This window comes from Mesoplodon bidens, assembly GCF_964165515.1.
Source record: "Mesoplodon bidens genome assembly, chromosome: 8".
NCBI classification, from domain to species: domain Eukaryota; kingdom Metazoa; phylum Chordata; class Mammalia; order Artiodactyla; family Ziphiidae; genus Mesoplodon; species Mesoplodon bidens.
The window spans coordinates 605040-629572 of NC_138165.1; the positions used below are offsets into that span (position 1 = coordinate 605040).

Genomic DNA, 24533 nt, shown 5'->3' on the forward strand with positions numbered 1-24533 from the left:
CAATAAGTGGTGCTGGGAAAACTGGACAGGGACATGTAAAAGTTTGAGATTAGATCATTCCCTAGCACCATACACAAAAATAAGCTCAAAATGGATTAAAGACTTAAATGTAAGGCCAGAAACTATCAAACTCTTAGAGGAAAACATAGGTAGAACACTCTATGACATAAATCACAGCAAGATCCTTTTGGACCCACCTCCTAGAGAAATGGAAATAAAAACAAAGATAAACAAATGGGACCTAATGAAACTTCAAAGCTTTTGCACAGCAAAGGAAACCATAAAGAAGACCAAAAGACAACCCTCAGAATGGGAGAAAATATTTGCAAATGAAGCAACTGACAAAGGATTAATCTCCAAAATTTATAAACAGCTCATGCAGCTCAATAGCAAAAAAACAGACAACCCAATCCAAAAATGGGCAGAAGACTTAAATAGGCATTTCTCCAAAGAAGATATACAGACTGCCAACAAACACATGAAAGAATGCTCAACATCATTAATCATTAGAGAAATGCAAATCAAAACTACAATGAGATATCATCTCACACCAGTCAGAATGGCCATCATCAAGAAATCTAGAAACAATAAATGCTGGAGAGGGTGTGGAGAAAAGGGAACACTCTTGCACTGCTGGTGGGAATGTGAATTGGTACAGCCACTATGGAGAACGGTATGGAGGTTCCTTAAAAAACTACAAATAGAACTACCATATGACCCAGCAATCCCACTACTGGGCATATACCCTGAGAAAACCATAATTCCAAAAGAGACATGTACCAAAATGTTCATTGCAGCTCTATTCACAATAGCCCGGAGCTGGAAACAACCTAAGTGTCCATCATCGGATGAATGGATAAAGAAGATGTGGCACATATATACAATGGAATATTACTCAGCCATAAAAAGAAACGAAACTGAGCTATTTGTAATGAGGTGGATAGACCTAGAGTCTGTCATACAGAGTGAAGTTAGTCAGAAAGAGAAAGACAAATACCGTATGCTAACACATATATACGGAATTTAAAAAAAAAATGTCATGAAGAACCTAGGGGCAAAACGGGAATGAAGACGCAGACCTACTTGAGAATGGACTTGAGGATATGGGGAGGGGGAAGAGTGGGCTGTGACAAGGCGAAAGAGAGGCATGGACGTGTATACACTACCAAACGTAAGGTAGATAGATAGTGGGAAGCAGCCGCAGAGCACAGGGAGATCAGCTCGGTGCTTTGTGACCGCCTGGAGGGGTGGGATGGGGAGGGTGGGAGGGAGGGAGATGCATGAGGGAAGGGATGTGGGAACAGATGTATATGTATGACTGATTCACTTTGTTATAAAGCAGAAACTAATTTAAAAAATGAATAAATAAACTTAAAAAAAAATGGAAAAAAAAAAAAAAAAAAAAAAAAAAGAGACATGTACCAAAATGTTCATTGCAGCTCTATTCACAATAGCCCGGAGCTGGAAACAACCTAAGTGTCCATCATCGGATGAATGGATAAAGAAGATGTGGCACATATATACAATGGAATATTACTCAGCCATAAAAAGAAACGAAACTGAGCTATTTGTAATGAGGTGGATAGACCTAGAGTCTGTCATACAGAGTGAAGTTAGTCAGAAAGAGAAAGACAAATACCGTATGCTAACACATATATACGGAATTTAAAAAAAAAAATGTCATGAAGAACCTAGGGGCAAAACGGGAATAGGGACACAGACCTACTTGAGAATGGACTTGAGGATATGGGGAGGGGGAAGGGTAAGCTGTGACAAAGCGAAAGAGAGGCATGGACATATATACACTACCAAACGTAAGGTAGATAGATAGTGGGAAGCAGCCGCAGAGCACAGGGAGATCAGCTCGGTGCTTTGTGACCGCCTGGAGGGGTGGGATGGGGAGGGTGGGAGGGAGGGAGATGCATGAGGGAAGGGATGTGGGAACAGATGTATATGTATGACTGATTCACTTTGTTATAAAGCAGAAACTAATTTTAAAAATAAATAAATAAACTTTAAAAAAAATAAAAAAAAATAAAAAAAAATAAAAAATAAAAAAAAAAAAAAAAGAAGAGTTGGGCCAGTGCAGGGGGAGGTGAAGGCTGGACCCCACCCAGAACCTGGTTCTTGGATTCCCCCACGGCTCAGCTGCCCAGAAGTGTGAAGGTGAGAGGACCCTCGGCCCCAGCTCTCACCAGGCGTGGGATAGTGTCACCTTGGCCAAGACACTTCCACTTGTTCAGCTTTAACGTCCCCATCTGTGAAACAGGGGAATGATGCCCATAGGGCAGCTGAGAGAACTGAATAAAATAATGCCCAGAGGAGGCCAGTCCAAGGGCTGGCACATGGGAGGAGCTGGCCGTCTGTATTCAGTAGAGTGCTTACTACGGATCTTTAGTGTGTGATGTACGTTGGTTCACTTATTCCTTACAATGACCCTATGAAGTAGTCTATCCTCATTTTACAGATGAGAAAATGGAGGCCCAGGGAGCTCAAGTAACCTGCTCTGGGTTACACAGCTGGTTAGACAGAGCTGGGAAGTGAACACAGCACTCTGATTCCTAACAGCTCCACTTGACTTTGTTCTTATATGGCTGAGGCCGAGACCCTCCTCCTTGGGCCCCCTGCCCCACATGGCCTGAAGCGAGCAGCCTGAGGAGGGAAGGAGTGTCCCAAGCCTCAGTCACCCAAAACCAAAGTCCCACAAGGAGGCTCTCGTCCAGCCCCAGGGTGGCCGGGATGTGCAGGCAGGCATTGCAATGCAGGCCCCCATCCCTGGGCCTCCTCATCTGAGGTGCAGCCTCTCCCTGCCTTGCAGGCCTCAGCCATGAAGCAGAGGCCTCCATTCCCTGCCTGCTTCCTCCTCTGCTGGCCCTGTGGCCTTGGCCTGGCCTCCCTGAGCCTCAGCTTCCTCATCTGTAAAGAAGGGGTGACAACCGGACTTGCCTGAAAAGTTGCTGTGTGTGCAGATTAACTGAGATGATGCCTGAGAGGCTGGTAAGACTGGTTACCGGCACAGAGGCGGCCTGACTGCCCCGGGCAAGTGAGTCTGAGCTGTGCTCACCAGCCCTGCTGCCCACCTGAGCCAGAAGCAGACCCCTTCCTGACCACCAGCCACGTGCAGCCACCGCAGGGAATTGGGCCCAGCCCAGACCTCAGCCAGGCAGGTGTCCTGGTTCACCCTGCCCACGGTGTGACCCCTGCCCCCTGCAGCTGCAGAACTGAAGTAGATGCTATAGCTCGGGGCTAGCCCTCCCCATCCCTCTTGTGGTACCCAGAGGGGGGTGCCGCCCTCCTCCCATTAGCTGCTTAGAACCCCGGGGCCAGGGCCCAGCTGGGACTGTGTCACAAAAGCCTCCTCTGTGAAGGAGGGGGGTTAAAAAGGGGAAGGGAGAAAAATGAACGGCAAGAACATTCCCATTTGGAGAGACAGGTAGTCACTGCAGAGCTGGGAGAAAGTGACATGGCCAGTCAGGTCACAGCTGGGGGACACAGGGGGCAGTGCCTCCTGGGGCCTGGTCTCCAGGACAGATCAGCCCCCTCCCCACAGGGCTGCTGGGGCAGGCAGGCCACACAGGCAGCAGCCTGGGGACCCTCTTTGACACCCAGCCCTCTCCATAAGCCGCCCGTATCCCCACCTTTGTGCCCCCAGCTGGAGCCCACTAAAGGCCCTCTGACCCCACCCGGGAGAGAAGCTTCCATCAGAAAAATCAACCAGGTGTCACACCAACTCGAATCTATCAGGAGGGTGAATCTTAAATAACAGCCTAAAATGACAGAGGAATCTGTTAAGAAGAGCCAGGAAGAGAAAGGAGGGGCAGGCCGTTATCTTGCAGGATGGGCGGCTGTCGCAAAAGGGGGAAATGCACCCTAGTGAGATCCACAGAGAAGTTGGTGGAGGGGCCAGACAGTGAGAGGCGACCAGCTAAGCCCAGAGATAGAGAGACACGAGCTGGTCACAAGCCTCACATGGAGTGGAGGGTGCTGACCTCACACACCCTCTCCCCTCGCCAGCTCTGCAGGGCGTCGGGTCCCCGGAAGACCCTCCCCCGCCACCCCGTGCCCTGGCCCTGGTGGGGGCAGTGGCAGCAGGCACCACTGTCCTGGTGGCTCATCTCCATCTCTTCCCTTCAGCCCTCTAAAGGGTGCCAACCCCCCAGGGAATAGTCCTACCACTGCATCTTCCCACTGTGCCCCCACTGGCCTCCCAGATGGCTCCCCCAACCCCAGGTAGGTTGGGACCCCTTCTTGGTAGAAAAAACAATGATATAAATGTGGGATGACGTCCTGCTGGGAGCTGGACACACCAGCGAGACACCTCTCGCCTCTCACCTCACCCATCGTTAGCCCTGGAATTTCCAAAGGCGTGTCCCTTTACGAGAAGTTTCCACGTATAAGAATGAGGACAATGCTCTCGGGATAACATTATGCCCGACCAGGCCCCACCGAGCTGGCAGAATCTGGCCCTGCCTAGTTCAGGCCCTGCCCTGTCAACAACCCGGTCAGCAGGGAAGCACCTGGGAGGAAGGCGGGCCTCACTGCCCTCTCTGTGGTCCAGGAGGGGAGGGAGACCCAGAACAGGGTCTCCAGTGCTGGGCGGGGAATCCCCACCGGGCAGCAGGCCAGGTGGGCCCCTGCCTCGCCCACCTCCCAGTGCCCTCTACACAGTGGGCACCCGGTAGAGGGGAGCAGGGCCAAGCTCCCAGGTGTGATCGGTTGGCCAGGGTGGGCAGTCACCCGGGTCTAGCCGGGCAAGGGCTGCCGAAGAGCCACTCACACGGGTTTCCCCTCTGGGCCACAACTGGGTCACAAACCTCAGCTTTTGGGGGCGCGTATCAGATGTGGACTATGTTATTTCCATCTGTATTGCTCAGACTCTCATTAAGCTATTTATACTCCCACCTCCACCACCACCCCCCGCCCCCCGCCCCGAAAGGATTTAAGGATGCCTTAAAATCCAGCAGGAGAGAACACAAAAACCAGCCACTGGCCACTCGGCGGTCAGGGCAGGCAGAGAGAGTTAGAGACCGCTGCTCTGGGGCGCCCCTCCCCCAGGCCGGGCCGGGCCCTTTCAAAGTTCAGGTGGAGGTGGGGACAGCCCTTCGACCCACAAGACCGCGCCCTGGGAAGACACTGCGCAGGCCTCTGTGCTGGGCCGAGGTGGAAGGAACTGGGTACCAAGCATAGCCTGCGGTGCAAGCCAGCCCTGGACACCGGGACAGCTCTGCGGCGGGAGGGGCGGGTGACAAGGCTCCCTGGAGGAGGAGGCCTTAAATAGGCGGGTAGGACTCCCCAGGAGACCGGGGCAAAGGCAGGAGGCACAAGGGGGAAGCGTGGGGACCCCTGGAGAGGCCTCCATAGAGGGGAGGACGCGCTGGTTAAACCAGAGTGGCCCTGAGTCTCCCGGCTCGGGCCCCTGGCGACCCCACCCTCCCAGGTCCCACTGGGCCAGCCCCTGGGGTCACGACAGGCCGCTCGCGGCCCCCCAGGCCAGTCTAATCGCAGCGACGCCGATTCCGCCGCGATCCAGAGTCCCCCTTAAAAGTTTGTCCCCAAAGAAACCCCTCTCTCTCTCTGCCCCGCCGTGGGAAGCGGGACCATCCCCGGAGGAGGCTCTGAGGACAGAATAGGCTGCCCTCCTCCACCCCCTCGGAAACAACAATGGGCGACCGACCGAAAGAGAACGAGGGAATCAAGCGTGGAAAATCCCCCAATCCTGCAATGTCAATGCTGGGCGCGCGGCGGGCGGGCGGCCGCGGTGCTGCCTCCACGCGCCCTTCCGCGGGACTGCAGCCCGGGAGGGAGGGGTGCCACGGGTTGATCTCCTGGTTCTCGGACTCTGAGGACGCAGGGCAGGTAGGGAGGGAAAGCTTGCGTTTGGGTTCTTCTGGCTCTTTTAGGCTCAAAGGAAATTGCATTTCATTCCTAAAGCCGAAATCTTCTCACTGCTTGCACTTTCCCGAAGCAGAAGTACAACGACTTGTTTTTATTTGATGATCACATCCTACAACTAGCCGTGTTTTTTTCTCTTTCTTCGATATTTAAGCCAGAGATCATACATTAAAGATTTTATGAAGTGAATAGTCAGAGGACAAAGATAGTCATGGATCAGAAGAGCGGCGATTGCTTTTTCCTGAACTTTGAAAACACTCAAAGCTGGGCGCTGCATCCAGCAAACTATTAGCCCTCCTTCTCTTCATTCATACACGATCTTAGGACCGTGGGGAACCTTGGCTACCAGGCAGATCAGGTAGGGAGAGGAAGGAAACAGCGTGTGAGGAGGACCCACTGAGTGCCAGGCGCTTGGCGACGCTGTGACCTCACTTGAGATCCACACCGCCCTTTGATGTATGTGTTTCTCCAGGTTGTCAGGAGGATGGTGGAGGCTCAACAGGGAGTAGGTTGATGAGGCTGCCAGTCGGGGAAGGGGAGAGTCTGTACTCCATCCGGCTCCCAAAGGTCCACTGATTCACTGACGCAACTTCAGTCCATCCGTGGCTCCTCTGACTTGACTTGGAGATAAACTCACCTATGGCCTTGGGGTCTCCCAGTGTGTGTGCAGCACTTAAATCAAAGGAGATAACTGAGTAAAATCCTATAGCCATCTAGAAAGATTTTCTTCCCCCTAAAGGAATTCTAGGAAGAAAGGACTTCTGAGCTGAATAGGAGGTTCCCTATGAGCCATTCTGGCAGGTACAAAGCTGGATTAAACAGCTTCCCTGGCAGAGCTGCTAATCCGAGGGTCAGGAAGCTCTGGCTCCCATTACGGCTCCTGGGAGGGGCAGCCACCCACTGCAGACCCTGTACTAGACCCTCTACCCTCTCTGGGCCTTAGTTTCCCCATTGGGACAGTCAGATTGTCACAAGATGGGGCCGCAGGCCAAGCACAGATGGTTTTGGTGGCCTTTCGGTAACACTCCAGGTTTCTCCTGGACATTCTGGACCACATTCCCATCCGGCAGCAGAGACCATCGCCAGGAGCTGAGGAATGGTCCCTCTGGACCCTCTCGCTGTGCCCTGCTCAGGCCTTGGCCCCTGGCCTGGGGGAACCGAGTGGAGTGCAGGGGTGAGTAAGGGCCAGATGGGCCAGGATCAGAATCCCAGCTCTGCTGACTTCACAAGAGTAAGAGGAGCTCTGCCAGGCCTGGGGGCCACCTGGGGTCTCCACGCTGGGCCCAGACACCCAGAGCTGAGGGGATGGGGTGCCCGCAGGGGAGGCTTTGTTCACCCTGCTCTCAGTTTTCTCTTCTGTAAGATGGGTATTATAGTCTCCTCTGCAGATTTGCTGATGGGCTCAGATGTGAGACATGTCTGTGCTCCTGCCTCCAGGGCCATAAAGGAAGCCTCCCCAAGCCTCAGCCAAAAATGGGGTCAAGTGACGGCAGACAGGCAGGTGGCTCCAGGCTCCCCACTGTGTGCCAGCCTCCACTCCTGGCAAGAATGGGTCATTGCTGGAGAAGTCTGAGCAAGCTACCCGCAGGTCTGCTGGGCCAGGTCCAGTTTTCAGGCAGCTAGAGGATGGGCGGGGGCTTTGGGGCCCTGGGTCACACTGGGGACTGGCCACCCTACCCCACCCCCGGTGGGCCTTAGGTCACCCTGTATAGTGTTCAGCGTGCTGCATCAGAGTGGAAATGCCTTCAGCCCTTTCTGAAAATTGCATGCTTCCCTCTTAGTTGGATTTTTGGGGTGTCAGTCGTTGGTTTTCCAGTTCTCCGGATTTGCTACCAGAAGGGATTTCTGGCATGATTTTATATATTTTCAACAGTTTAGTTGAAGTAGAATTGACAATATAAACGCTCACAAACCCTCCCCCCGCCCCCATGCTTTCAGGACCCACGACAGAACAGAAACCAGGGGAGCTCCTGACATGGGGTGACGTGGGCATTTGAACCCAGGCCTGGCAGCCGCCTGAGTCCAAAAACTAGGACCCAACCCAGCAGTGCGGGACACTGAGATTCTCAGCAGGTCATTTCTCACCCTGGCCCACCCCATTCCACGGTGGTGCCACAGGTTCTGAGCCCAGTCAGGGCCAGGCGGCGTGGGTTTCGGGGCTAATGCGGGGAGTGTGGCTCAGGGCCCAAGCTGGCAGGCGGGGGGCAGGCTGGGCTAACGGGGAGGGAGGCCCGCAGGGCCCAGGGGCACCACCGAGGATAGGAGAGGCCCAGGGCCGCTAGACCCTCTGACCCATCTACCAAAGCCAAAAGTTAATGTTTTTGTGGACCATCAAAATTTTAAATATTGGTTCAACTTTTTATAACTTTTTCATTGGGATCATAATAAACTTGCAGGGAAAAGCGCCCATTGACTGAAATTCCTTTTAAATAACGAAGGACTGCATAAAGCCGGCCTTTGCGGACACTTCTGCATCTCTCCACGAGGGGGGAGGGGGGAGGAGGGGGGAAGGGAAGAGGGGAGGGGGAGAGGAGGGGGAGGAGGGGAGGGGAGGGGGAGAGGAGGGGGGAGGGGGAGAGGAGGGGAGGAGGGGAGGGGGAGGGGGAGGGGGAGAGGAGGGGGAGGAGGGGAGGGGAGGGGGAGAGGAGGGGAACGAGGGGGAGGGGGAGGAAGGTCCCACCACTGCCGTGGGTCCCAGGCTCCCCACCCCCAACCCTCCCTCGTTCCTTCCCGACCCGCGCCCCGCCCCACGCCCCCAGATCCCACCAAGTCCATCCAGCCCGGGCCCCCTCGCGTTCGGATCTTGAGAGTGCCCAGCGTGCAAAGCCAAGGCTTTCCCTCCTGTGAAGCGGTGAGGGGAACCCAAGCCCCAAGGCACCCACCGCCGCGAGCCCCTCCAGCACAGAAGGGCCGTCCGCGCCCCACTACACGTTTCTCCAGTCTCTCCCCACGCCTCTGAAAACAGAGATCAGTTCCTAGTCCTCGCTGCCCGCCTCGGAGCGGCCTCCCCAAGGCCGGAGACCTGCGTCCGGGGGCCAGGTACCGGCCTGCAGCCCCGGGGCTCTGGGGGCGGAGCCGCGGATCGACGCGGGCGGCGACGGCAAGAGGCGCGACGGGGGCGGGCCGGGGGCGGGCCGGGGCGGGGCGGCGGCAGACTGCGGAGACGCGGCGGCGCGCGGGGCGGCGCAGAGCTTTCTCGGCGCGGCGCGGAGCTGAGCTGACCGGCGGGCGAGGGGCCGCAGGGGGAGCGGACCGGGCCGGAGCCGAGCCGGAGCTGAGCCGGGGTCGGGCCGCGAAGCGGGGCCCGGGCGGGGAGCAGCCATGGCGCCGCGCAAGGCCGGGGCCCGCGCCGCTGCGGGCGGCCTGGGTGCCGAGTAGCCGGGCCGGAGCGCGGGCGGCGGCGGCGGCGGCGGCGGCGGAGGCAGCTGCGCCCGTGCCCCCCGCTCTCCAGGCCCCGCGCCCCGCGCCCGGGCCTCCGGCGATGGTGACACATGCGGCGGCGGCGCGCCGGCGGCAGGACCATGGTTGAGCGCGCCAGCAAGTTCGTGCTGGTGGTGGCGGGCTCGGCGTGCTTTATGCTCATCCTCTACCAGTACGCGGGCCCGGGACTGAGCCTGGGCGCGCCCGGCGGCCGCGCGCCGCCCGACGACCTGGATCTCTTCCCCACGCCCGACCCGCACTACGAGAAGAAGTACTACTTCCCGGTGCGCGAGCTGGAGCGCGAGCTGCACTTCGACATGAAGGGCGACGACGTGATCGTCTTCCTGCACATCCAGAAAACGGGCGGCACCACCTTCGGCCGCCACCTCGTGCAGAACGTGCGCCTCGAGGTGCCCTGCGACTGCCGACCCGGCCAGAAAAAGTGCACCTGCTACCGGCCCAACCGCCGCGAGACCTGGCTCTTCTCCCGCTTCTCCACGGGCTGGAGCTGCGGGCTGCACGCCGACTGGACCGAGCTCACCAACTGCGTGCCTGGCGTGCTGGACCGCCGCGACCCCGCCGCGCTGCGCACGCCCAGGTGAGCGCCCGCAGCCGGCCGCGCCGTCGGCCCGGGACGGCGGGGTGCCTGCTCGCGGTCGCTCCCCCGGGCCCGGCCCTCGCCGGGCGGACCTGCGCCCACCCTCGCTCCCTGCCCTCTTCTCCTGCCCTCTTGGGGACCCCACTCGCCGCGGCCCTTCTGGATCCCCTCCTGATCTCAGGGCGTCCGAGCCCCCAGTGGGTCCGCCGCGGTCCGCCGCTCGAATCCCGCTCTCACCTCCTTCTCTGTGCCTCTTTACTTTTCCGCATCACCCGGCGGGCTGCGCGGAGCCTGGGCTTCCCGGGGTCACCGCCCCCTGCCCGCGGCCCGTCACCTGTCGTGACCCAGCTCTGGGTCCAGGCTGGCCTGTGTCGTCGGGCGGGAAGACGGGTTCCTGTGCGAGTGTAACCCACCTGGAGTGCTCGCTTTCCTGCGCCGCTCTCACGCCCAAATCGGAAGTGAGAGAAGTGAGGTGCCTCTCCCCCTGCACCTGCGGGGCCCCCGGCCCACCAGCCTGCCTCGAGAGGGCTGGGGAGGAGCTGCCAGGGAAGGGGGCTGGCTCTGACGTGCCCGAGTGTGCAGGTAGAACAAAGGCCCGAGTGTCCCCTGGGGCTGGGGGCAGGGAGAAGGCAGTGCTGCCTGCCCCTGCGAGTTGGGCCAGAACCAGGCGCAAGCTCGCTCTGAAAGAAGAGCAGACGGAGGCCTAGGGCAGGTTGGGGGGAGCTGAGCTGGCTGGAGGCACCTATGCAGCCAGGTGCCTTCCCTGGGGGCCCCCATTACAGTGGAGGTTGGGAGCACAGGGCTGACCTGTGTTGGGGGACAGCTCTCCAGGGAAGCGCATTGTAGCCAGAAACACTCTCTCTCTCCCCACGGTGCTGGGTTTCCAAGGGTTAAACTTGGGAATCTTTTTATCCTGTTCACGTGGGTGCCCTGCGGTGCCTTCTCCCCGAGATGCCTGGGCTGGGAAGGTCCTGAAAGGAGGTCTTCTTGCCGGCCTTTTGTTTATCTTCATCGTTTGCCTTAAGAGTGCGGTCACGGGCAGGATGGGCGTCGGGGCGCTGTGTGACCCGTGTAGCTGAGTTCCTCACTCCTGGGTCGAAGGTGCAAGGTCTCGGTGTGTCTGGGTGATGAAGCTTTGGTATCTGGCCAGCTCGGAGCTCTCCCTGCTCAGCCTTTCAGTCGTTCTCCTGTTGTCTTTCCCAGATGGTTAGGAAATTGGGGCCATAGAGCTGCGGGGTGGGGGGGGGAGTGTCTTCCCACTTTCCCTTGGCTGTCCCCCCACCAACAGTAGCTCCCAGCCTGAGAGGTGATGTGCTGGGTGCCTTAAGGCTACATGGCCACCAATCGGCCTGTCCAGGGGCCCTTGAAGCATTGCTTCCTGCCCAGCACTTGGTCTGATCTGCATAGATGCACTTTCCTGGCCTCGTACCATCCCCTCACCCCCTCGCTCCCCGGTGTCCTGTCACTCTGTGCTAGACTGAGCTGAGCCTGGGGGCTTGCAGCCACTTGCCCATCTATCCTTCTGCCCACCAGGGCTGCAAGCTCCCGGAACTGGGCACTAAGCAACCCACAGAAGCCCAGGTGGGCACCTCTCTGCCTGCAGGAGTCGGGGTGTGGAGGGCGGAACGGTCCTGTCTGCCAAAGGCAATTAAGAGAGCTGGGAGGGGAGAGGGTGCAGACCTCACTCTAGGCGCTGCCGAGGGGCCTGAGTCAGGCTTGCCAGCAGACGTGGCCTCGACCCTCGTTTGCCACCAGGACACTCGTCCTACAGCCCCACCTCCTGAGACTGATTTTCTCTTCGGGTCACCAGGGTAAAGGGCCCCTGGCGTCCCTTCTCCAGAGTCTGTCCACCAGAGCAGGAGGCCCCGCTGCCCCTACAGACAGGCACGGAGGAAATGGGGAAGCAGCCAGGGCCGCCGGGTGCTGCACGAGGGTGGGTGCGTGTGGCAGGGGTGGAAGACTCCGTGCGTGGTCCGCGTGCGTGGTCAGCCGTGGCTCCCTCCCTCTGCGGTGGGGAAGTTGCTGAGCTCAGCAGCTGCCGGCCGTGGAGGAGGGGTTTCCAGGGTTCTCGGGAGGCCCGCCCTCTGCCGTCCGCTGGAGGAGTGGGCTGTGCCACCAGGCAGGTGACAGAGCCTTGCCGGCCTTGCATGGCGCTCTCGCCGCCTCTCCTTTCAGTTCTGATCCAGGCGCTAGGTTGATGGCATTTTTAAGGAGCTTCCTGGAGGGGCCAGGGTAGTCTTGGCTTTGTGTGTTTACAAGCCTGTGTGCTCCCCTAGTCGGGCTGGGCCAGAGCGCTGGGGGTTCAGGAGGCAGCTCCCCCATCTGCCCAGGGACCCAGCACCCAGAGGGATGGTGGCAGTGCCCAGCCCCCATGGGATGCCTGCTGTCGGGTGGTGCCTGGTTTCAGGAGACTCGGGTTTCGCCCTTGCCCTCCTTCCCGCCCTCCCCAGGGCCCTGTGGTGTTGGAGCGGCCACCTGGCTGGTGAACTGAGGAGTGACATGGCACTTTGGAGTCTGGGCCTGGGCAAGAGCCCTTTCTTCCTCCTCTCCGGTCCCCAGGGCCAGCCACTTTGGGGGCTCGGGGTGGGGGGCGAATGTCTTCCCGCTGTGAGGTATGCTTCTAGAATCTCTCCACCGAGCTTCTCCCAGCTCGTGGTGCTGGCGTCCGCAGGGCTTTGGGGCCTGCGGTGCGGGGAAGTGAGGCTTTTAACGGCTCCTGTGCCCACCCCACCCCCACCCCCACCCCCACCCCGCCCAGCGACGTCAGCCGGGGTAGTTCTGAGATGGGCATGCATCGAGGTGACAAATGGAGATGGACAGGTTTCCAGCGTTTTGCTGGAATATGGTTTGGAACCTGCAGCATCTGTGAGTGCTTCTTGGCGTGGAAGAGAGGAGCAGGTGTGTGAGCAAAGCACTGGCAGGTCCCTGTTTCGTCCTGTATCCAGCAAGGGAGCTGCCACACCTGCTGGCATCTGCCAGGAACGCTTGTAAGGCCCCCGGGGAGGCCTGGCCTCAGGCAGGCGGCCGACCGTTGCCAAGGGCCACTTTGGTTAGAGTGTGCCAGTGCCCCACGCTGCCATTCACCTCGTAGGGTCGGGATGGTGCTCCTAAGGTCCAAAACGTTCCTCCTTCCTGTTCCCGTCGGCCTGAAAGAGACGGAAGAGGAGACACAGTTAGGGTCTTGCCTCGGTTGCCCTGGAAATGTCCCTAAAATCGTGTAGGCTTCATCTGAAGCCGCAGAGGGCATTTGGGACCCGAGTACGGCTTCCGGGCCACCTTCGCGGGGTCCTCTCTGCAGGTGGGCCCCCAGCATCCTTGATCTCAGCCGGCAGAGGCTGTGCTTCCTCGTGGGAGGAAGGAGTCTTAGTGTCCGTCCTGCGGCCGCACTCTGGTCGCACACCCTCCCTCCACCATCCCGAGTCCCGTCTGGTTTCAGAAATCTGCCGGTGCTGCCAGCTGAGCCCGTGCCGCCCTCAGCGCAGCACGCCCTCCTCCCTCCCACTGCGCAGCCCTCCTCCCTCCCACTGCGCAGCCGGCTGCTCCTGTCACGTCAGCCTCAGCTTTGCTGCCCCTTCCTTCAGGAAGCCTTCCCAGATAGCGCCCTGTTGCCTTAGGTGCCCTTGGCCACTCTCCATCTGCCATCCTGGCATGTCCACGGCATGTTGGCGCTGGCCGGAGCCCGAACGGGTGCTGCCTACATGGGGCACCAACAAGAACGTTCACCTCTTGGTCCTGCAGCTTCTCCGGGAGCTGCGGTCAGCGCGCCCTTCCCCCATGTGTTCTGTGGTGAGTCAGGTTCAGGAAGACAGTCTTGAGTGCAGTGCTGGTCCCAGAGAACCTCAGGGGCTTCTCAGTGGGCCCAGCCAGGTTAGCTTGGAGCATTCCTATGGCACCGGACAACTTGGCTTCACAATCACATCCTTGTGTGCAACTAAGGGACAAAACCTGCATTTGCCTGCACTGGGGCACATGTTACCCAGAGCACATGACAGGGACCAGTGAACAGGGCCCGGCCACCTGAAGGGATCGCCCGGAGAGGTCTTGGGTTGAGACGGAAGGAATCTAAGGTCAAGAAATTCAGAGTTAGATTTTCTTTAAACACGAACAGACAACCAAAAAACCTCTTCTTTTTAAGCAATTACGTGAGAAGACAAACTTTCAAATGACTTACCGGCAATCGTTTTAAATGATGCCCTGGCTTGTGAAATCATCAGGCTCTACAGCTCATGTTCTCCTCAAAGCACCACAGAACTTGCAAGACCAGGGCTTCCTGTCCTCCTAGGCGCTTCCCTTATAAAACCCAGGGCAGTGCAGAGTGGGCTGGACACGGTGCAGGGGCTTGTGTGCCCCCCGGGTCAGAGAGCCTTCCCGGTGGGTGCAGCTCCCAGCCCTGGGGCCCGGGGGCTGGTAAAGCCCCTGGTCTTCGTGGAATCAGTCAGGGTCTCTTTCTCAGTGGCAGGACTGAGAGGTTTGGCTGCTGCCCTGGGAGAGTGGCAGGCCATCAGCGGGGGCCTGGCTTTGTCATCCTTAAGGGACCCTGCGTCTTTTCATTTCATATTCTTTTCGTTTTTGTTATGAAGTAATGACTGTAGTAGATAATGTGCAGTAAAGTATAAAAAAGGAAAGTTACTGTATTCTCTGTGCATACCTTTTCTTTTTATTATAATTGGAACTATAACGTAAATTGTCTACAGATGTTATTCTGTGTCATTAAAAACAATAATTTAGCGGCTACAGGTGACTCACCTCTGGGTGCACCATAGTTGGTTCTCCTCTGGTGTTGAATATGCAGATTTCCCGTTTCTGGTTCCTGTAAGTAGCGGCACGGTGGACATCCTTGTACATAAAGTGTTTTTGCATACCCCTGACTTCCTTTGGAAATTCCTAGGTGTGGAATTTCTGAGTGGAATGGTCTGAATGTTTAAATGCTCTCAATGTAAATATTAAATTACTTTACACCTTATTTTGTAGCCAAGTATGGTATTTGAGTACTCACTTCGTTGGTATTCAATACTGTTCTGGGTTTAAAGAGTTTACTTTCTTCAGTGAGCAAACTGTCTGTATCTGGTTTTTATTGAAAAGTCCCGCCTGACAAGTGCACCCTTGAGGGTGGCCCATCACTTTGGCGGGGGGTGGACAGGGCTGTACCCAGCCACCCTGAATGCCGGCCCGGCTGGTCACAGATGTGTGCATTTCACCCCTGCCCAGAGCGGAGGTGCAGTTCTCTGCCATCTGGGGCCAGAGGGGAGGGGTGAGCGGCCACGGGGGCCTGAGTTGGGGAGCCAGGGTCACAAACGGAAGGGTGCAGACGGGAGGTTGGCTCTTGTCCCCGAGTGCTCCGCGGGTACTTGGAATGGGCTATCTCATTTCCCCCTCCCCACTTCCACAAAGCACGTGTGACAGTTGTGCCCATTTTCCCCGCAAGGAAGTCAAGGCCCAGAAAAGTTAGGAAGCTGACATCCCGACGTTTGTCTGTCCTATGGCCCGTGTGCCCTCCCCCTTGGTGCCCCCAGCTGGGAAGACCAACCTCGGTGAGAACCGCCAGCAGCCGTCGCGTCTGTCCCGAGACCCTGGGCGGACACGGGCGGTTTCACGTGCAGATCTGGGTAGTCGGTGGATTGGAGAACACCTGGCAGTCTTCGCCCCTGCGGTAGCAAGAACGGGACTCAGGCCACACCCTTCTGGCTCTGACAGGGCAGCGCAGGAGGGGCTGCGGGAGGCGTCGGCGCTGCTGACAGCCGAGAGCAGGTGAGGCTCGGGGGGCTGCAGGCACAGCGGGGCCCGCGCCTCCTGCCGCCCCTCCTGGGTGACCGGGTCCTTCTCAGGTGGTCCTGGTCCTGCAGCTGCCAGCCCCACCCCCAGCCCTGCCGGAAGGGCTGTGGAATTCAGGCCAGGACGTGATTCAGCTGGTCTGGGGGGAGGACGGGAAGGGGAGGGGGCACGTCTGACGGGGTCTCCCTGGTGGGCACTTAGAGCCGTGTGGATGCGTCTCGTGGCCGACCCGCTCTCTCGTCTTCCCGGGCCCGTCCTTTGGCCTCGCTGGCCGGCACTCGCAGGTGGGCAGGCGCGTTTGCAGGGTCTCCATCTCTCAAAACTCTTACTCCTGCCTTTTCCAGAGCTCAGCGGGCTCTTTCTCTTCCTGTTACATTTTTGCTGTCAGTTTGGTTTGGGGGTTTTGGGGGGGAGGGGATGATGTTATGCAGGAAAAAGGTCCTAAGCACAAAAACAGGCAGGCACGCGAGTGGTGACAGCAGGAGGTGTGACCTGTGGCGTCGGAGGGATTTGGAGGAGGCACCTCCGCGTGGGGTTTTGCAGGATCCGTGGGAGTAGAGATGGGAAGCAGCGCTCTGGAACCACGGTGACTCGCGTCGTCTGAGACCCGCGGCCAGTCACAGGGACAGATGGTAACAAGAGGGCAGTGGGGACAGGGAGGCAGTGTGCATGGACAAGGGCCCTCCCAGAGGCCAGGGTGTCCAGTCTGTCCCCGAAGGCAGGCCTGTCACTTTCTGGCTGTGGGACTTGTGGCCTCATCTCTCTGTTCCTCCCGGGGTAAAATGTCCCCTTCCTGGTGTGGTGTTGTCCCAAGTCCCCAGCTTCCAGGCCCTGTTATTTTGGAAAAGCATTGCGTGGCCACATCCACACACCAGAGAGCTAACAAGCTGCTCCCGGGTTGCCTGACCTGGGTGGGCACTGTTGGAGGGCATCAGGGTCAGTGGGGGGCTGGGCCCAGGGAGGAGGCGTCCAGCCGCTGGAGACCGCACACATCCTACCCCAGCCTTGGTTTAGACCTGGGGCCTCTCTTCCTAGATGTGGGAGCAGAAACCAGCCAGGGCAGCCCTGCTATCCCACTGCCAGCAAGGCCCCCGGCCAGGCTCCCAGCCGGCTCTGTGGGTGCTGGCAGCTTTGCTGAGGACACGCAGCCCCGCGGCTGGCCGGCGGCCTTTCCCTGCAGCGCTGCCTGCGTCCGTGTCTCTGGAGGCTCCTCCAGGACAGCTGGACTGTTTGGAGGCCCCGCCCCGCCCTAGCTGTCGGTCTGTTCACTCGCTCAGCCAGGCACCCAGGGTCTGGGGCCTCGGCTTACCAGGGGCTGCCTGCAGGGACTGACACACCCCGAGTTCTGCAGGGCCTCCGCAGGAGCTCCTGGGCCCTCTCTGGGTGCCCGGGGCTCAGGCTCCAGGGCAGGGTGGAGGCGCGTGGGGACTTGGCTCTTGGGTTCCTTCCGAGAAGCCCAGGCAGCAGCTCTGGGCCCCAGCAGGCCCGACTGGGAAGCAGAGGAGGAGAGAGGAGCCCCGGCAGCCTCTCTCACCTTGTGTCTGGAGCCATTGGGTCTCATGGGCACAGAGAAACAGCCCTCTGAGCCTCAGTTTCCCCATCTCTAAAATGGGGATATGGAGCTTGTCATTTGGTTCTGTGGAGAAACCCAGTGTCCTGTTACCCATGACCTCCTGTGACTTCCTGGGCCCTCCGGCCCCAGTTTGTGTCCGTGTCCCGTTGGAGCCATTGCCACTCGTAACCCCGTAGAATTCTGCAATCCAGGGGTGAGCGCAGGCCTCACTGCCCCGGGGTGGGGCCCAGGTCCTCACCTGTATGGGGGCGGCTGTCAGCAGCTTCCCTCAGCGCAGAGGGAGGGAGGGGCTGGGCCTGGGGCACTGTGAGAGAGTCTGGCCTCCCGGCAGCCCATGAGCCTCTGTTACATGGGTAAAAGGCCCCGGGGTCGGGGTAGGGGGTGGGGCATCAGAGCAAATCAGTAATCGTCTGGAAGGGTAGTAACTAGAGAAATTAAAACTCTGGAGTTAATTGTTTACAAAGCTGTAGAGTTAAAGGAAGTCAGTGGTGCGGGGGACCCACCCCCCTTGGTCACAGGCAGCAGCTGGGACCCCAGCCTCTCTGCAGGCCAGGTCCCTTCACAGAAGTTGTGCTCGCCTGATGCACCAGGGTGGACACCTGAGCTCCTGAGTCAGATCCGTCTGGGTTCCCTGCTCCCCGCCTGTACACGCGGGATACTCGGAGCCACGTTTTTCGACCTGCCTTGTAGAGCCGTGGGAGGACTCGGGGGACATGCCGGACCCCAGCAGGTGGTCAGCTCGGTAAGGTTCTCTCCACCCTCCGTGATAAGGAAGGACACAGGTCACCTCTGGGCCACCCAGCCAGTGAGGGAGCACAAGCAGCAGGCGGCCAGGCCCTGCCTTAGCCCGGGAACCCTGTCTCTGTACCAGGGGTGGTGGAGGGGGCCCAGACTTGGAGCCGCACCAGCCGGGTTGAATCCCGGTTCTGCCACCTGCGAGCTCTGTGACTTCTGTGCCTCGGTTTTCCCATTTGTGAAATGGGCGTAGTGACAGTGCCTGTCTCATAGGTAGGAGCTTGCAATTATGCCTTGTTGCTGGGGACTCTTTTTTTTTTTTTTTTTTTTTTTTTTTACAGGAGGCTACAGTGCCTCCCCTCTCTCCGGGGACAGGGCAGAGCCCTTCAGAGCCAGCTGGGAGCTCGGCTCCTGTCCGCACTCTGAGTTGGTCCGCTCAGGGGTCAGCAGGGCACTTCCCTGGCAGCAGCTGAAGTCTAGGCACTTGGCTGGGAGGCCAGTGACGTCCACAAGCGTCACTGGCCTTCCAACATGATGGCCTGGGGTGTGCTGTGTTTCGGCCACGGGGGTCTCCTGCTCACCCCAGGCTGTGGCATTGGGGACCCCCTGTTCCTTCTCGCCTGTGCCCACTTGACAAAAGGGCTCGTTCGCTCCCCAGATCTCCAGAAGGCCCCTGCCTTCCTGTAGTCATGGCCTGTGGGGACAGTGCAGGTTGGTCCTGCTGTGCGGGCAGCTTGCCCGCCTCCCCCTCTGAGGACCTGGAGACCCAACCAAGAAGAAGTCAGTGGTGAGGGGGGGAGGGGCAGCAAAGCCAGGTGGGTCCCACAGCCTTACTCCTCTCCCCTCCCCGGGCCCCCGTGTGCCCCGGCCCTGGGCTGTGGTCACCCACCCACGGGCGTCGACGGGAGGGGAGCGGCAGGCAGCTCGTGTGCTCACGTGCCGTCCGCCGTGAGCTGGGCCACCAGCACCTCCGCCCCTCCCCACCACCGTGTCCCCTGCCTCCTCTTTTATGCTTTCACTCACGGCAAACACATGTATCCCTTGAACAGCACACAGCACCGTTGGGTGTTACACACTGTACTTGACCTTCTACTCCTTGCTTCCTTCACTGGGCCTTGTTGTTGAGATTCATCTGTGTTGGTCCATGACACGCATATTTAATTCATTGACTGCTGGGTTGGTCTAGACACATCTTTTTTCCTGGGCTTTGTTCTGAGAGCAGACGGGAGGCACGTTTCACAGACCAGGTGATGGCGACCGGGCTTGCCCATCCTCCCCCCGTGCCCCTCGGAGTGGAGCGAGGGAGGGCTGTCCATCCTCAGCTCTGCCAGCGCTCTCCAGACAGGCTCCACTGGCACACACACACACACACCCGCCCCAGCCATGCCTGAGGTCCCCACCATTTGGCCTGTCAGGTGCCGCCATTTCGGCAGAGCCAGCAGCCAGGAGCTGGTCCGCTATGGTCTTAGCACATGTTTCTTTTCCCCTAACTGGGTGAGACGGGCATCCTGTTGTGTGGTTACTGGCTGCTGAAGTTTCCTCCGGCTGCTTAGCTGCTCACATTTTTGGGCTGTTTCTCCCCGAGAGGTGGCTTGTCTGTATCCTGGTATGAAGTTCTGTGCGTGGTGTGCTCGGCAGGCATCTCCTCTTGACTGTCCTTCCCCTGCCTGTGGGTCTGGGCATTTGGTTTACCGGCGCCTGTACTGGGACAGGCTGGGTGGGCCAGGCATGCCCTTGCCCTTCAGCCAAGTGCACGTGCAGCGGGGGAAAGGGAGCGTGCCTGCTGACCTCTGAACCCCTCTGGGACGCCCTTGTGCTGGGGGATCAGCCAGAGGCCCGGAAGGTTGAATGAGTGGACAGGTGGCCGGCTGACCGGCCATCCTCCCTGCGGCAGGAGCGCCCCCAGGGCCTTCCTCAGAAGCCCTGAGGAGTGCCCAGGGCACCAACTGCACAAGCCCAGAAAGCCAGACAAGTAGGCAGGCCCCCTGCTGCATCTCACTCCCATCAGCCCTGGTTTGTTGAGTTGGAAGAAAGGATCCTGCAGCCAAAACCAGAGCCTGCAGCCCACTGCTGTAAAGTCATGGGCCCTCCCTTCCCCTCCTGATGGAAATCTGGGCAGGGCTTTCGCAGAGTGAGGCCTGCCTGTGTCACGCCCCAGCCGGGTGCCTGGTCCCCCACCTGCAGCAGTCCCCCAGGGCTTAGCCCTGCATGGCCCTCCTCTGGAACAGAGCTTCCTGCATCCTCCTGGAAAGGCACATGGGGGCAGGGCAGCCTTGGACCGCAGCAACCCCTCCCCCCGCCAGGCCCCACTTGGCCCCATATTTGCAGCATTTGCCCCTAGACCCCCTCCCCGACCCGGCCTGGGAGGGGTGGCCCGTAAATCACCGTCCGTCTGAGAGTTAGCTCCTGCCAGGGTTCCCAGGGCCCCAGGAAGAAACAGCACGCATTTGTGGCCCTTGAGCAGTGGGTGAGCATCTCCCCTCTGCCTTGCGAGCTTTAAAGGCTCACTTGTAAATATTTACTTCCCTGGAGTGCTGGTGTCCTTGGAAAACGAGGACCTGCAAACACAGAGGTTCTGTGTTTGCATCAGTGCGACAGGAAGTGGGGTCGGGTGTCGTCCCAGAGCAGTGAGGGTTTTCTGTGAGTCCTGGGTCACGTTCCCTGTTAGGGAACGTGACCCTGGCCGGGGAGGGAGGGGCTGGGGAAGGCTCCGGTCTCTGTGCGCCCCACTTACAGGGTGCTGTGCACCGTGCTGGGGGCGGGGTGAGCGGGTGTCCTCGCCCGGAGGACACAGTCTGGGAACAATAAGTGGCCGTGACCAACAGCCACACTGGGTGCCAGGCCTTCCTCACTCCCACCTCACTGGCAGGGCCCCGCTCTGCAGATGAGGAAACCGAGGCTCCGAGAGCCTAAGTAACTTGTCACCACGGTCACACGTGGCAGAGCTGGGATTCATACCTGGCCTGTGGTCCCAGGGTTTCCTGTTAAGCCCTCCCCATGACAGGGAGCGGGCAGGGTCCCCCAGGAGGGGAGAGCCAGGTGTCACCCAGGTGTAGTGTTCAAGCTCGCCACGCTGCCTGCCTGCGCAGGAGGGTGTCGTGGCTGCTTGGAGGGTGGGCTTTCTCAGCAGCCCAAGATGGTACAGGGTCCTGTGGGGGGGCCCCGAGTGACCGCCGACCCCCTCCTCCTTGGGGCCCCGCTGCATGAGTGGCCGCCCGCCGGAAACAGCCGAGCCATTAGGTCTGACGTGTCACTCCCCGGGGGGGAGGGGATCGAGGCCGGTGGAACCAGGGCAGGGGAGCAGTTGGTCTCCCAGGGGTTTGCAGGTTTCTGATGTCGCCTGTGAGGAGGGGCCCTGCTGGGCAGGCGCGGAGCTGGGAAGCAGGTGGGCCGTGGAGTGAGAGCGCACTTCCCGCCTGCCCGGGGCACCACGGCCTCGCCTGCCCAGCCTCACGGCCTTGCCACCGTGCTCGTCCCTAGCCTCTGCACCTCTGTCCTGCAGGAGAGGCCGCAGCTCGGGCACGTGCCAGCACCCTCCGTTCCCTCAGCGAGCGGGTTAGCAGGCGAGCAGGTCCGGGCACCGTGTTTTGCTCAGACAGGTCCAGAGGGGAGGCTGCTTGGTGGCCCACGGCGTGGACCCTGCAGAAGTTGAGGGCCGACCGAGCCCTGCTTTCAGACCAGCATCCCGCAGTCAGAGAGCCCAGGCCGGGGGGGAGAGCCCTGTTCCTTTGCTTTCCTGGAAGCTTGGCTGGCAGAGCGCCCAGCGGGAAACATCGTTTTTATCAAATCGGAGGCAGTCACGTTTCAGCCAAGTGGGTCAAAGGCAGGCAGTGGGGTTGGTGGCGGCCTCCCCCGGGCAGGAGCAGACCCCTGTCCTCAAGCATCGGGTCGAAAGGGGGCCTGGCGGGCGTCAGGCGGGACTCGCCATGGGGCACGGAATGCACGCCAGGCCCGCAGAGGCCCAGGACACGCGTGCAAAGGAGGCTCCTCGCCCCCTTGGCCCGCCCGAGCCACAGAACACTCGAGCACCCCACGGTAGCCGTCCTCAGGGCCAGCGCTTCCCACGAGACCCTCTGGGCGCAGATCAGTTGAGAGGAGTTGACACAGCTCCCCACGGACCGAGGGACCCTCCAGGCAGCGGGGCGGGGGCCATGCTCACCCGGCAAGGCTGAGGGAGCCCCAGCAGTCCCTCTCGCCCTCCCGCAGCCTGAGCCCTGCTGTCTTTGGTCACCTGTCCCTCTGCTGGTCAGGCCAGCGGAGGCCTGAGGTGGTGCCGGCCGTGGAGGGGCCGTCCCAGAGCTGCTGGGGGCGCTGACTGGCCCCAAGGGGGGCCGGAGACGGGCTGGAGGGCAGGGGTGGCGGCCTCCTGCAGAGCTGTGCTGTTCCGCGTCTCTGCCAGAGGAAATGCCCTTCGGAGGGTCGGTGTGTTAGCGCAGAGCCTGGGGGCGGTGGCCTGCGCCATGTGTGGCGCTTGGTCACTGGCGTCCCCCAGGTTCAAGGCCGTGGCTGAGTGTGTCCCTGGGACTCAGCTGGCCCTGGCCTCCCCAGCCAGAACCACTCAGAGGTCCCAGCTGGCCCTGGCCACAGAGCTGGCACACGAGCCTGAGCCTTGGGGGCCGGCAGCTGTTGCCTGCTGAGCTAGCACAGAAAACCCCAGCCTTGACCGCCCGGGGCTCTGTGCATGGACCCCTCTGAGTCTTTTTAAATCTCTTTAGTGGGTTTTGATGGAGCCCTCACTCTGTGCAGTCTCCAGAAGGACACTGGTGTGGGATCCCGACCCCCAGCCCTCCCTTCCAGGGCCACCCAGCCGTGTCTGCAACGGGTGCCCAGCTGTATCTGACGGGCAGCCAGGTGTGGGAGGGCCTGGGGGTCGCGGCATCTGGCATCTCCCTTGGGTTGTACTTGCAGCCCCCCTTGAGTTCCCGGGGCAGTATAAGGGCCTTGGCCCCTCGGGCGGTGACTCTGCCGTCTGTCGGCCAGGCCTCGCTCTGGTTTTCTCCAGATGACATCAGGTCGGGGTCCCCTCACACACACCCTGCTCTGCCCCGGTCTCGGTGCACCCTGGACCCCCAGTCACTCTGCCGGCCTCTGGGTACTTGGCCCTGGCTTGCGGGGACCAGTGGGCACAGGTACTGTCCCAGGTGCGCTGAGAGGTAGCCCCACTCTTCTCCTGTTACCGGTGGGGAAGCAGAGGTACGGAGAGGTCAGGCGACTTGCCAGAGGTCCCGTGGCTCAGGCAGCAGACCCGAGTGTCCTGGAGCCCCGTCTGTACCACCCACACCTCTGGCTGCAGCTGCTTGGCAGTTGTCTTTCTGGAGCCAGTCCTCAGAGAGGGGGCGGTGCTCTGGTGGGCCGCCAGTCCTGCCCCAGGGAGCAGCGACTTACCAGACTTCCGACTTACCGAGGGAGGGCCATCACAGGAATGCAGCCAGCATCCTGGCAGAGTCAGAGGGCGCCCAGAGGCAGCCCGGTCGGCCCCACGTGCAGCAAAAAGGAAGCTCAGGGTTGTGGAAAATTTAGTGCTAGAGCTGAAACCTATTTAAATATTTGCCTTCCGTTCTTTCTTCCTACAACAGAAGCACATACCGTAGCTCGGGAGCTGGCCCAGGAGTCATGGGGCCCAGACGGGGCGTCCTCCTCTTGCGCCTCTCTGGGGAGGCCTCGCTTGGAAGCAGCAGCGCCAGCTTAGAGTGCGGGCCTGGCCAGAAGCCTCCGTGCTGCGGCCCCACTGTGCGCGGCGAGGGGCCGTGCGGTCTGGCAGCCCTCCGGGTTCCCGGGTGCCGGGTGAGCGTTCCTGAGAGACAGGATTGCCTTCGTGGGTCAGGCGGGAGTGTTTTCCGATCAACTGGGGCTCAACGTTATCCAGGGAGAGGATGGTGGGCACGTGGAGGGCTGGCACCCTGCCCCCCGCCCCGCCCTCAGGCACAGCTGGGACCTCTGAGTGGTTCTGGCTGGGGAGGCCGGGGCCAGCTGAGTCCCGAGGACACACTCAGCCATGGTTTCCACTGGTGTTGGAGGATGCCATGGGGGCCAGGCTCTGGCGGGCAGGGCCACGGCCTTGAACCTGCACACGTGTCCCCGAGGTGGGAACGAGCGCCTCCACCTCGGTCCTGCGCACAGATGGTGCACACGACTGGCAGCTGCTGGTCCGACGCCCGCTGAGTCTCCACCCGGCTCCCAGCCCCTCCTGCCCCGACGCCTGCTGTGTGTACCACCAGGGTAAAGCTGACAGGCCGCCACCATGGGGAGCGTGCCTTGGCCCCAGCTCTAGTTTGGAGGCCTTTTTTGAGATGTCTGCTCCACGTCAGGCCAGCCACAGTCCATCCTCCACCGCCCAGAGCAGCGGCCTTGGGCTGGGGCTGGACTTCCTCAGGGACACGGGGTCCCCTCCCCAGGGAGAGGGCCGGGTGAGGGGCCCGGGGGGCCTCTCCCAGGGCTGACCCCAGGCTGCATGAGGCACCCACACTGCCACGCAGCCACCCCACCTGTTCCCAGGCACACGCCCGCGCACACTCCCGGCAGCAGCTTGCACTGTGTGGGGCA

General features: G+C 60.1%; 1 protein-coding gene across 1 annotated transcript in view; it reads left to right on the forward strand.

Moving 5' to 3' along the window:
• Positions 1-9069: 9069 nt before the first annotated feature.
• HS6ST1 (heparan sulfate 6-O-sulfotransferase 1) overlaps positions 9070-24533 on the forward strand; it is a 44849-nt gene continuing 29385 nt past the window's right edge. The window contains exon 1 of the mRNA XM_081242019.1: positions 9070-9910. Coding sequence (XP_081098145.1) covers positions 9384-9910 — 527 coding nt within the window. The 5' untranslated portion in view covers positions 9070-9383. The remainder of the gene's footprint in view (positions 9911-24533) is intronic.